At 47.9% G+C, this 13,142-nt stretch overlaps 1 protein-coding gene across 3 annotated transcripts in view; it reads left to right on the top strand.

Annotated features, from left to right (window-relative positions):
• Nucleotides 1-13,142, top strand: part of CFAP299 (cilia and flagella associated protein 299) — a 193,810-nt gene that overhangs the window by 161,096 nt on the left and 19,572 nt on the right. For all 3 annotated transcript variants that reach the window (XR_008466769.1, XM_054203957.1, XM_054203958.1), the window contains exon 4: nt 5,504-5,646. Coding sequence is in view for 2 of the 3 variants with exons in the window: in XM_054203957.1 (XP_054059932.1) it covers nt 5,504-5,646 (143 nt within the window). In the remaining variant the exon portion in view is untranslated. The remainder of the gene's footprint in view (nt 1-5,503; nt 5,647-13,142) is intronic.

Raw genomic sequence — 13,142 nt, 5'->3', positions numbered from 1 at the left:
GCTGTGGCGTCTGCTCTCGGTGTTATTCCCGCAACACCAGCATGAACCGGGTCTCTGTGAACCACAGAAGAGTTTCACCCTTTTGTACAAGGTGCGGCACACGTTGCTTTATATTACAGCGCAGTTTTTGTCTCTGCCTTTCCGCTAACCAAATAAAATATCCGAGAGTACTTCTGCGTGCTCTGGTGTCCCAGGTTAGCACCAGGCAGTGCTCTTTGGGGCCAGAATCCAGCGTTTCGGTGCTAAACAGTGAACGCATATAGAGATGCTACCTGACTCCTGTGGTCAGAGCTTGAAGATACTTTCAGTAAGGAAAAAAAACCACGGCAGACATAAATTTTATATTTGTGTGCGTGTGTGTAAGGATATTTTCTTTTTCTTTTAAACTTGCATTTACCTTTAGACCACATCCCGCTTATTTTGGATAGATGAAAGGAAGCAGAATAAAGGCTGCTGTCACCCTGCGCTTACTCTCAAACTCCTTGGGTTTCCCTATTTCGCACAGGTAAAAGATGCATGTTTTCGAAAACCCCGCTTGGCATTTTTGTGCATAGGAGAAGGAAACTGAAGTCATTTCGGACGTGTTACAAGTTTTAGAAATGTTTCAAAGTTAGCGTTAAGTAAGAGAACAGCCTTTCCAGATGAAAACAGGGGAGCGTGCGCAGAAGCGCATTCTGGGCTCGCTTGAGTGGAGGTTCAGTCTCTCTACTAAAAGTCAATATATTTCTGCTGCTCCCTGCCCCTTTCACCCAGACTGAAATTGTGCAGAAGGTAAATCCCAGCCTGTAAGCCTGTGTTTTATGCTAAATTCACTCCCAGCTAAACAAAAGAACAGGTCAGCAATTCGTTCCTACTTGCAAAGCAGAAATGGTAATAGCATCTGGTTTAAAGATACAGAGGTGAGGTCCCTTCTCTGACTACTGTTGCCCGCTGGTATTTCTATTAGATGTAACGCGATCCGCAGGTGGCAAATAAGGCCAAGCACTATGCAAGAAAAATAAATTGCTACTCATTAAAAATATATTTCAGCTGGCAATGTGTTTTACGCCTGTCCCTTTCGGCCTAATTGTGCTTGTTCCCCTGGGTCCCCACCTGCGATACTGTCCTCGTGAAAAGAGCTTCCTCGGTGACTTAGCAATTGGCTCCTAAATATCGTCTGTCTTTACTTCCCCGTCATCTACCTTCAGTTTGGCATGCTATTAAAGGACTCATGTTACGAGACCGTTTCACCAGACGGCAGGGCCGGGCTCTTTATATCCCCGTATATTCTCTTTTCTCAGCTCCGCTGCACTGGTGCACATCTGCGTTGCAGTAATTTCAAAGAAAGCTGAATCACGGTGAGCTCCAGTTCATTCGCCATCTCGTCGGTCCCCGTCCAGCAAAGCCCTTGGATGCAGTTAAAAAGCGGCTGTAATCCGCGTGCAGGAGGTGCCCATGAGCTGTGCTGAGGAGGTGCGGAAAGAAAACCCTGCATTAAAATGTTTTCTTTCAGTGCAGGAACGTTCTGCTCGAAGGAGGGAGGCGAGGCAGGAGTTTCAGGAGAGGTGAAAGTTTGTCCCCATCTAACTCTGCTACTTCCAGTGTTTCTAGCTGATAACACGGGACCTGATTTGGGGCTGGGTGAAGCCAGTGCAAATTTTACTGGATTTTGATCATCGCCGGGCGGGAGAAACGCGCTTACTGCAATGTCTGGGAGGGCTGCGCATTAAAAGGCAAGCAGTGATGGCAACAGAATTGTACCAATAGTCCATGTAATTAAGAAGACTGATAAATGTCTGGATGAATCGGTCGTTCACAGTGGTTTGTTGGGTTTCTTTAATCTTTCTTGAAGTATGACACGTTGGTCTTAGTCTTTTCCAAGGATCACATACATACACTCCTGAAGAAAGCGCCCCCGTATTTAGCGTAGGCAAGTGCAGCTCTTTATAGATGTTCTGCTTTTGTCTGTAGGAACCAGCAGCCGCAAATGGTTTGAGAGTATTCAGAGCATTGGCATCCCACAGTATTTGTTTGCTGTAAGAACACATCACTGGAGGACGGCAGTGAGAAAGATCAGCAGGGAAATGGAAGGGCCTGTTCTGTTCCGAATGACAGTTTGCTGATCTTTAACTTCACCCACTGCCTCAGCCTCTCCGCCGTGGACAGATTTATACGAATATATCATAAATAAATAAATAAATGTAAATATATGGAGAGATTTATATTTATTCCCAGCGAATACTACATCTCCCTTCTCTGTGGGTTTCAGCCTCCCTTAGTGCCACCCATGAAGAGTTAGAGCTTTTTTTCGTGCAACCTCCTTGACCTTGGATGTGCGGGATGTGAGTGGGATAAGCCCCTACCTGGTCAGAGGCGACTCTCACAGCGTTTCCAGTGGCCGTCCTCTCACCTGCGAACGCTCCACGGACCACTGGCCTTAAGCATCCCCCTCCTGCTGCCGCCTCCAGCATCCGTACTGGAAGGCGCGTAACACCCGACCTCGCTTGAGGTGCGGTGGCCGCGTGTCTGAGACGTGTCTAAACCTCAGAAGAAGTTTCGTATCGCGTGTTTCTTGGGTGAGTTGCAGTCCTCGTATACAGCTGGGGCTTTCCGAGTCCGTCCGTTTGTGTCCCTGCTGCACGTAGCTAAGGAACCTGTCCTCCTGGGCATTTCCTGACTGGCAAAATTCGGGTTCATCTCCGGCAAGAGAGATGAGTTCTCCGTACCTTCCGTGCTGCTGGTTGTTTGCTGTGGGGATGTGCGGGCTTTTGTGGGCCAAATTTAGGCGCAATTCCATGGCTTTTAGCAAGCTCCCACCCCTGCGTGCTGGTGCCGAGGGCATCGTCGCTGCTGGTATCGACTCCAGGGAAACTACGAGAAACGGCTCGGTCCTTGGTGAAACCCCGCTGCTGCGGGACGCTAGCGTTCGGCCAGAAAAGTGGGAAAGGAACGCCATGTGGATAGAGGGTCATCGGTAGAACTGTTCTATTCTGTTCTACTTTGCTCTAAACTGTAGTAATTGTAAGTCAGTAGGTTCAGTTGTTAGGCCCTACGTAGCTATGTGCAAGCATACCTTTCAAACGCCATCTTAATGTAAAGCTTTTTCACCTTTCGCCATGTAAGTTCCTGAAAACTCACGGGTGGATGTAAAGCCCGAAGTCTGTGCTTAGTAGCGTTTGTAGCGTTAGAGACAAATCAGAAGGGTAATGAAGAGACTTTTAGGAGAAGATTTTCCTGCTCATGGGTTTTGTGGTATTTTTATTCTCTCTTTCAATGACTTTTCGGTGAAGTGCTTTATCATTTTGTGAGGAAAGAGTGCAGATTTGCACAAGTCTTCTCAGGGGCAAAAAGGTGCGACACAATTAAAAAGTTCAGAATAACTTAAGAAAATTCAAGCTGATTCATAGTTTAATGAATGAATGCTTATAGGTGGTTAGAAATGAATCACAGAGGAGAAAAGAGGAGAGATTATGTTGACAGATGAGAAGGATCAAAGGCCTTAAGATTTGAGGAGGAGGCCTCAAAAGCGTACCTTTAACAAACAACTTTTTTGTTTAGATACTCTGGTTGCTCTTCATTGAGTTCGTAAAACAATTTTGAGGGTAGTCTCTATGCTTGCCTGTAGTTCCATGTTGATTTATGGTGGGAGATTAATTTTACAAGCAGCAGAGCATTGAAAGGTCGTGCTGTGATTAACATTGCAAATAATACTTTAACATCTGCCAGCTTTTTTAAATGATCGGGTCATACTGGGCAAGTCGAGGCGTTCATTTAAAACTGGCTTTTTCTGAAGGAGGGTGAATCCCTTTTTCAGATGCGCGGCAAGCACCTACTCTTGCGTCTCAGTGGGTGCAGCGCGCAGTTGCCCCGCTGTGTGCTGGGGACGGTCGTCGTTCTCTCTTTGCCTGATGCCTGCCCTTAACCTGCCTCTCCAGACACAGCAATCGGCTGTTCAAATCGGGAGGGGATGGGGAGGAGAGACGTGTTTCGAGGTGGTCAGATGTATTGCAGGAGATGCCTCTGGCTCTTCTGATCAGCAACGTTGACGGTACAAAATCGCGAAACGAGTAACGCGTGTTTTGATGGAATTAAATATGAAATTGGAAAAGGAAACGTGTCTCAAGTATAACGAAGGCTTGCCAGATAAACCGTTAGACTCTAGAAAGCTGCTGCTGTTAAAATAAAAAAAAAAATGCTTTTTGAGAGGGTTCCATGTGGTATTGCTTCCATTTCCCCCACATGCAAAAAAGAAATATCACTTGATTTCAGTCGAGTGAAAACAAACCCGTGTACAGCTAACAAATACTGTTACACCTCACCTACCTAGTAACCGCTGCGCCCGGTGCTTAGTTTTATTAGGCGGATCCCAGGATGCAAGAACCCTTCTGTCTTGCAAGTCCACGCTCATTCTACCAGTTCTTTTTGCTTTGCATGCTGTGGTAGTGCGTGAGAAAGAATTGCCTTCTTCCAACCTATCCTCCGTTCGCCTGGAAAATACAGCAAATAAAAGGTAAAGGAACGGAGGAGGAGTAGGGAACGAACGGGAAACAGGGTTTCTCAGCAACACGTGGTCCTTGGTCTGTGACGTGCATCCCGGCAGCAGCAGGGATGGCGTTCCAAGCGTTAGAGCCCTGGGGCACAAAGCAGTGCCTGCCCTGGCGAGCCAGAGCCACTGCTGAGCGTGTCGCGTCCTCCGGGTCCCTCGCTGCCACCTCCCATTCCGCTCCCACGCGCAGGTGCCACAGCTAAACAGGCGACTTGTTCTGCTCCTTGTAGCCGCCCTGCTTGACTCACCTTCATTTGTAGGCACAGATTTTGTTTTGCTGTTCGTTTGCTTGTGTTTAAATGATCAGATTTTTGCTCTGGAACTCATTAGCTGTTAGAAATGAAACGTTACAAGGGTTTTCTTGCAAGAGAGAGGGCTGGCGAGGTCTGCTGTGTTCCCTGGTCCCAGCGCAGAATAGAGAGGTGTACGGTAACCAGTTTATAGTTTGTCATCTTTCTGAAAAGCTAAAAGTCCACTGTGAGTATTAAGACAAATAAGTTCTCCTTTGGCTGTAGAGGTGCATCCCAAATGAAATAACATTCTCACCCTTCCTGCTGTGGTCCAGTAATAAGTGTGTGGACAGTAGCGTTGTAGAATGGCCAAAAAACCACAGCCTTGCTTAAAAATAGGTGCCCAACGGCATAAGCCTGCTTTCCGATTGTGTGTTATGGGGCTGGGCGGCATGGCCTGGGACCTCTGGGAAAACCCTTCCGAAGTGGTAGCAGGAGACATGGGGAATGCAGGCGGACGTGTTGCCTGACACCGCGTTTACGTTTATTTTTACTGCAGTACTTTCAAGCCTGCGTTAAGAATATGCTGTAATATGCTGTAATTTAAGTGTCTTAACTCTCTAACAGAAGCCTGGCCCAGGCGAAGTTGAAAATGTTTATATACTCTCTAAAATACATTTTTATTTGGAAATCTGTGAATGTGTGTATATTTCTATTCTTCATTTGTGGCCACCTTTGTGTTTTCCAGTCCATAATCTTCATTCGTGACCAAAATTCTCGTCGCCAGGAGGTGTCTGCGTACATCGACTATGCCCACAGGCTGACAACAGATGATTTTGAAGTCTACTTCAGTGGGAAGAAAAGGCTTTTCCCTCGGAACACTGATCTGAGGTATTTATCTTGACTTTGTTTTTGTTTATTTGCATTTAGGTGATATATAGAGAAAGATTTAAATGGTTTTGAGTCGGAATTTAGCTTATGGAAGTGTTTTTCACTGAAAGGCAACCACCACGGATCAGAATTAGTTGTGGACAAAGGCTTTAAGAAGGGTCGCCGTCAAATTTATTTAGTCCAGAGCATAAAACTTAACCAGGTCATGACAACCATTGCCTGTCTCTGCATCTCTCGTTGCCCTGACGGGTCTCTAAATAGCGACCTGCTTTGATCAATAGGGGCACAGTTCTGGAGGTGCCACAGGCCACTTAGCTGCAGTCAGTAATAGAATCGTAGAATTGCCAGAACGTCTCCAGCTTTGCCCACGCTCCACAGAGTCGATGGGAGGATGCTTTGCTTTGAAGGTGGGCCACCCGCAGAGGTCTTCTGGTGGCAAATAAGGCAGTGTGTTACCTGTGAGTAACGAGAAACGTCATCAGTGAGCTTTTTCACTGAAGAATGTGATTTCCTTAAATTACACCCTGTGCCTGAGCGCCCAAGACGTAGGTACGAGAGAAGTTTTGTGCGCCTGTGTTGGTGAAGGCCAAGCTGGAGAGGCTCGGAGCAGCAGAGCTCACAGCCGGAGTATGGCCTGGGTGGGCGCCTCGCGCTGAAGCGGTACGTGACACAGCAGGCGGGTGCTGCGGGACACGGGGAAGAGATGGTGAACGTTTCCGTGGGCTGGAGTCTCCTCTTGCCACGTGCGAGAACGGAAGAGCCGCCAACGACAGGCTGCAACGTCATGGGCAGTTACTGTCTCCTGGTGAAAAGGTGTCTGGTACAAAAAATTTTATGCTTTTCTGCATTTTCTGAGAGTGGCTTTCTGTAATGCAAATCGCTCCAAATACTATTCAGCCAAACTCTGGTGCGTGTTACAGAGTGAGAAAGCAGAAATGACTTTGGAGGGGACAAGCGGGCTGGTGAAGGTTGTGTGTCATGCGTTCCCGGGGCAGCAGATGTCAGTAACGAGGCAGAGAGGCTGAAATCGCCGCACTACCTGAGGTGGGGAAGCAAAAATCCTGATTTTATGCTATTAAACCACAGGGATAAACAGACGGTTGCTGGTTTATGACGAAATTCAGAACAGGAGTGAACAAAACATTGTGTCTGCTTTGCATATTATGTCCTTTCTACATATTGGGATTTCATTAGTGACTCATAAATAAGCCTTTTAAAATCATTGTTGTCGTATCCAATAAGAAAGGTCGTTGTTGTATGCAGTAGGTGTGCTTAGTCCTGGCGATTCTGAGTTGGAGAAGTCTCATTTAACGTATGCTTCAATCTCTTTTTCCTTCCCTCGTGTCAAAACTGGGATACATCGCAACCTTTGTGGGTGGCTCAGTATGTTCATTCCTTCTAGTGGTAGAATATAGCTTCAGGTGGTATTTCATGTAACCTTTTTGTTAATAAAAAAGGGGGGGGGGTGTCAGCTGGCAGAGCATTACTTCTAACTAGAATGTAACCTATTCAAAACAGCATTTGAACGTTGCAGATGAAGATAAAGGGAAGTTAAGATAGAGCGTACACAGTCCCAGGAAGGCTAGTTCATGTTATTTATGTATTTGTAGGAATGCACGCATTGGCTAAAGAGAAAACTTTCACTTTATGGTTAAACGATGCGGTTCTCGATGCGTCACGTATACCAACTGGCTTTTTGTAAAAGGCCCATCACGTCACAGAAAATCTCTAACCACACTTAACGTATTCTGTGGTCCGCCGGCGTTGTCGCGCACACGGAATTAGGTGTCTTCAGAGCAGCACGTTTCGTTCCCGCCGTGTCCCTCATGGCTAACATTGGGGATGTTACTGGACGGGTGGAGGACAGCTATGAGAAAAGGCTTGGCTAGTACGGTACTGATTTAAAGCTTCTCACTGGCAGAGAACTTACTGTGTCCAGTGAAAACCTTTTTATCGTGTAGATTAAAAAATCCTGTTTCTTGGTTGGAATCTTGAATTTGAACTTCACCTGGTGGACCCTGTATTTGTAGCTGCATGCCAGGTTAAACGCAGCTTTAGGATTAGACAAGTTGTAATTGCTTAGACTGTCATCAAAACAGTCTTCAGCCGTTTTTCAGTAATCAAAAAGAATTTCCTTACAGGTCATCCCTCATCTTGGCAGTGTTGTTCCCCTCCCTCTTTGTTTCCTGCCCAGCTTCTTCAGAATTTGTCAAGAATGCTGTTTGTGAACGGGGACAATCTGACCGCGTGTGTAATTTTGCGCCTTCAGCTTTGAATCCCTTCTCGAGCTCCGAATCGAAGTCATTTATCTTCCCTGGATACTTATGCGTTTAGGCAGGCATAAAAATGTCTGACAGTAGATGGCATATCTCAGGCTGAAGGGCTGCGTGAGTATTTCTGTCAAAAGCGGTTGTTCCTAGACGTTGTCGTATCGGTTTAAGGAGTTCCAAAATATCGCCTTCTTAAAGAACAAGTCCGTTGGGGAAACCGCCTCGCTCGGAGCCTGGCGAAGCCCTTACGCTTGGTCACACTTGCTCCTAGTCACCTGGGAGATTTACAAATCTCGGGCTTTGCCGGAGAGGTTAGTATCTTGTGCAGAGCTATCAAATTATCTTTTAGATATGGAAATCCATACTTTGCTACGACACATTTTTTCCTTAGCTGCCTGAGGCTGTCAGAAGATATTAAACTTGGTCCTAAGTGCCCTCCGAATCAGATTCTTGTTCACAATACAAAGTAAAAATACTGAACAATTAAGTTTATGTGATATTCATACCTCAAATCCGGTGGGTAATATCAGCGGCTGTTGTATTTGATCTACGTGGTTCCTCTGAGTATTTTTGCCATTTTATTGCATTGCCCTATCAAGGGAGTATTATTTATGTGATATAATCCTCATTTGGTTCCAGTTTATTAAATGAAAGGAATGCGTTAGGCAGTCAGTTCTTAAGAGGTCTGGAATCTGCACTGTAATTGAATCCATTCCCTCTCAGCTAATTTATGTAATCTGATGAGAAACAAGTGTAATACAATTTGTTCAAAGAAAATGGAGAATGTTCACTCTGTGGAACCATACCAAAAGGGTTCTCTGAATGAAGCAGCACAGCAAAAGACGAAGCTTGGGCTGCCTTCTGTCTGACCAGCCGTCCTGTGAGCGTCTCCCCTAGTGAGGGGGGACGAAATGAGCGTCTTGCAGTAGAATTGCACTACTACAGTTTTGTGTGAGCTCCTGCCCTGGTCTTTCGTGAGTTTCTGTGGCAGCGTGTGAGATATGGTATTTTTGATACTGTACACGGTAGCATTTTATCCTCGCGCTTGGCTTGTGGTTGCGGTGGTTTCATTTCTTCTTACTGGTGCGTGCGTTCTTTTCTAAAACAGAGCCAGGTAAGGAGCCGCTCCCTGTAGAACACGGGTCGTAGATTTCCCCCGGAACTAATGGTCTGAAATCACTCCCTTATCTCATCGGCAGTGAAACTTGTTTGGTTTTGGCCCCGGCACGCATCAGCCTGAGCATGGGAGGTCCGGCACTCAGGGCTTTGTGGTGATGGACCTCGTCTGCGATAAAGCGCACCATGACGGCCGGGTGCTTTCAGACACGGCGTGCTGTTCTTGGTTACTGGCGAGAACCCTCCCCCCTGATCCTGCCCATCTCTCGTAGCTCGGCTGGGGTCTGCTTGGGCTGCAGGTGGGCACAGCGTTTGGCAGTCATTCATTAACCGGGGTTGGAATTCCCTCCCCTTCTATTGCCAGGTATATTCTAAGATACCATCTGTTAATCTGTAAAGACCTGTAGGCCAAATCACGGCCAGCAATACGTTCTCAAGCGTGGGGCATGAGGCAGCTTCTCCCTTCCCCGCTGTACCCCGTGTCCCGAGATTTGGGAGCAATTTACAGACAGTGCGGCTCCTACCCCACTTCCCCCGGTGGGCGCTGAGAGGGAGGAGGTCGTGTTTTCATGCTCTGTGGCGCGGGCAGTCCCGCCGTGCCATGCAGAAGATGTGCAGAGAACTTTTGCGCATGGAAGAGGTTTTTTGCGACTAGAACAGGAGCTTGTCCTTGTGTCAAAGATCCACAGTTACCCATTTCTCCTGCCGCCCTGGGGCTGGGTTCCCTTCAGTGGGCTCTGAGAGGGGAGCCCTTCGGTAGCTCCCTCTTGGTGGACATCTGCGGAACCCACTCGTCATCCCTTCGGCGCGTCCCTCTCCAGCCACCCCAGCTCAGGCAAGAGGGGTCAGCTTCTCAGTACTGCTGAATGCCTGCAGGCCAGAAGCTCATTACTGGTGCTAATGATCCGGTACTATGGATATGGACCACAAGTTAAGTCCCAACTTCATTTCAGGAACAAGGTAAAAACATCCTGAGTTTCCAAAATGCGCAATCTCCAGTCGTGGAGAGGATTAGAGAGACTCTGCCCCCGAATTTGCGGCGATTACTGTACTGCTAGTAATATTACAGTGTGAAATAATTTGGGGTCGAGGAAAAAATACCTCTCTTCAACATCATAATATCTCCAGGACTTTGCTGTGACTGACAGAGTAAATTTCATTGGATCTCTTAGAAAAAAAGATACTCATTTCAGACAGTTTGACAAGAGCGACTCTTTGTATTGTAGTTCACAAAAAGTAGATATGTTTTTAATGTTCAGTTGTTTGTCATCATACTTAACGTTTACAAAGCTGCCTGGGTCTTTGGTTACAACTGTGTTGTGTGTTTGCTGGCCGATAGCCCAGCCGTACCAAGGGAGCTGCTGCTGAGGCTTTGGGGGAGCGGGTGGCAAAGGCTGAGAACAGCCGGGGGAAGGCTGGGGTCGCCCCAGGCGCGTGGCATGGAGCCTTCTCCAGCCTCATGGGGGGAAAATGCTCCTCTCGGTGTTTATCTGTGACTCCAGAGGCCTGTCCTTGCACAATGGCATTCATCATATGTGACACTTGGTGCCCCGGTTCACAGGTCGCGTGGCCCGATTTTTGCAGATTTTCAGCGCCTACGGTGTTGTTGCTTTTAGCAGTATTTATGGCGTAGTCGGTCACCCGTTAGGTTCCCACTTACGCGTGGTGCTGTCTCATGTTTGGCATCCGGGATTTTTTGTCGTAGTCTACAAACCTCTTGGAGATGAAGCCATGCCGCTGTGCCCACAGAGGAGAGGTGGCGCAGAAGTCCGGGGGACGATTCCTCCCGGCTGCGTAGGTGTGGAAGGCAGTGGAGAGCAAGTGGCAGACAGACGCGGAGGTAGAGGCGAGAGAACATTCAGACTTGACGTTTGCATGTGTGAGAAGAAAATTCCATTGCTGCCAACTCAGTAAATGTTTAATTTGGAGATGTATGCTTCCACATCTGGCTTGTATTTAAATACAGCAAATACCTGCTTTTCACTTGTGATTTCTCTCTTTTTTTTCAATTCGAAGTTCAATCTCGTAAGAAAGATAAAGCCTCTTAAGAGGAAAGATTGGCTTTTTACAGCTTTGAACAAGCTAACTGTGTACAGTTGAACAAGGGAGATGGAAACTACAAAGCACTAAACTCTTAGGAGAGAAAAAATTGGTAACGTAGGGGAAAGACTAGCTTGCCCTCGTTGACAGTGCGGTTGTACGATCACCGGAAAGAACAGAACAGTGGGAAAGACCTCTCAGAAAACAGAAATTGGCGAAGCTGTTGTCTGGAGTGTGATTTGAGTTGAAGCTTCTGTGTGCGATTCGGGAGTCAGACGTGATTCGCGGCTGTTTGCGCCCGGAGACAGCGTTACGATGCACAGAGGCAGAAGGCAGTCGGACCTAGACACGATCGCTCTTCCTCCTCTCGCTGGTTCCCTGAAAATGAAGGGTTTTGCAGTATTTCCCTGCGCGTTCACTCGTTCCGAGGGAGCTCGGCAGGCCGCGGCATCAGATCCTCACCAGAGGGCTGCGTGTCTCCCCTCCAGCCCCAGTTCTCTCTTCACATGGACCAGAAGTGAATTAATCTTGGCAGCGCTGACAGCCGATATGCGCTGGTGCTGCCGGGCTGGGTTTCATCAAGCCCTTGTAAATGGCCCCATTGTTTGTGTAAGATCCCTGCCAGTCACCACCGCGCAAACCCGGCCACGTCTCGGGCGCAGAGATGTGCCGAACCCTCTCCAGCTGCGTCTTGAAAAGAGCCTTTAAGGTGCCCACTGGAACGGGCTTTCTGGCATCACTGCAGTGTAACTGGTAGTGTGAGAAACAATAGCAGCTAATGGGTGAGGTCCCACACAAGGGACCCAATTAGGCACCCACCCACCTGCTCCCCTGTTTAGAGAAAGGCTTAAAGCATGAGTTCACGTGCTCTTCCAAGCAAGGAAACTGAACAAGAACGCCAGACTGGGGCTTTCGTTATTGAATGTGTTTGCACATAAAACGTTGATTTGATCAGCCCCGTGATTAGTTGGGTTGATTAGTTGAAATCCGTGTTAGAAAGAACGAGCGTGTGAGATACGAAGGATGAGGAGCCGAGGGTACAACCCGAACGGCTTTGCTCTCGCTCCGCCAGCGCCGCTCTCCTTTGCGCTGGGTGGCTGATTTGGGGTATTGCTCATTAATAATGGGCATCGGAGGGGTGTTTGCAATGAAGCGGCAGCATCCCGTAGTTTCGCGAGCACTTTTACGGAAACTTTGCGCCTGGTTTTGCTGTCTGTAGGTACGGGCATCAGCCGGGGCACTGCGTGGGGATCCGCAGGCACTGCGCGGCTCCCGACACGCACCGGTGCCTGGGAAACCACTTTTTCCTTCCAGTTAGACCAGGAAATAGCTGTGGCTGAAGTCGGTATGTCCAGATTTTTTAATGGATGGCTGTGTGGAATAACTAGTACTTTCTTCAGTTGCCAGCTACGTCCTCGTGAAGGCGATGGCGGAAGGCTCCTGCCCTGCGTGGGTAAGCGGCGGTGCTGCGCCGGGTGCCAGCTGCTGTAGGCAAAGCCGTGCGTTTGGGGCAGGCAGCATTAAAGTTGAACTGGGGAATCACTGCATCTTGCCACGAACAGAATTTCTCCCTAATGCTTGGCGGGGTGAAGCCACGGCCCCTGTGATGAAGGTCTCCTGTGCCCGGCCCAAGAGACCAGAGGTGTTTCTTGGGGATTAACTCCCAGGAAGCAGAATTAACACCAAGGGAGGGATCTGTTTTAACTCCTTGGAAAAACTAAAACTTCCAAACTTCCCTAAAGCTCCCAAAACTCTTATTTGGGAAAGATCTAGTATCTTTAAAATGTTCGGGGTGGGGGTGGGCAGGAGCAGGGAGAGCCAGAGAGCAACCCCTGACGAGCTCAGGGTAACTTGGCGATTACTGGCTGCGTTTTTCAAGCTCTCCTGTCTGAGCTGTGCCAGTAATTAGAGATCCAACGAAGGATGGATATGCAACTGGATTTCCCACATCCTTGGTGAGGTCTGAGCAATCAGGGTCTTGAAATAAACATTTGGTCGAAAAATTCCTCAGCACCCCAAACTGGATCTGCTGATCTCCTGCGCTGCAGCAGGGGTCTGCAAGGAGTTTGA

Source organism: Rissa tridactyla, chromosome 5, assembly GCF_028500815.1.
Source record: "Rissa tridactyla isolate bRisTri1 chromosome 5, bRisTri1.patW.cur.20221130, whole genome shotgun sequence".
NCBI classification, from domain to species: domain Eukaryota; kingdom Metazoa; phylum Chordata; class Aves; order Charadriiformes; family Laridae; genus Rissa; species Rissa tridactyla.
Note: the sequence above shows the minus strand (reverse complement) of the source record. Positions and strands in the feature narration are given on the sequence as shown.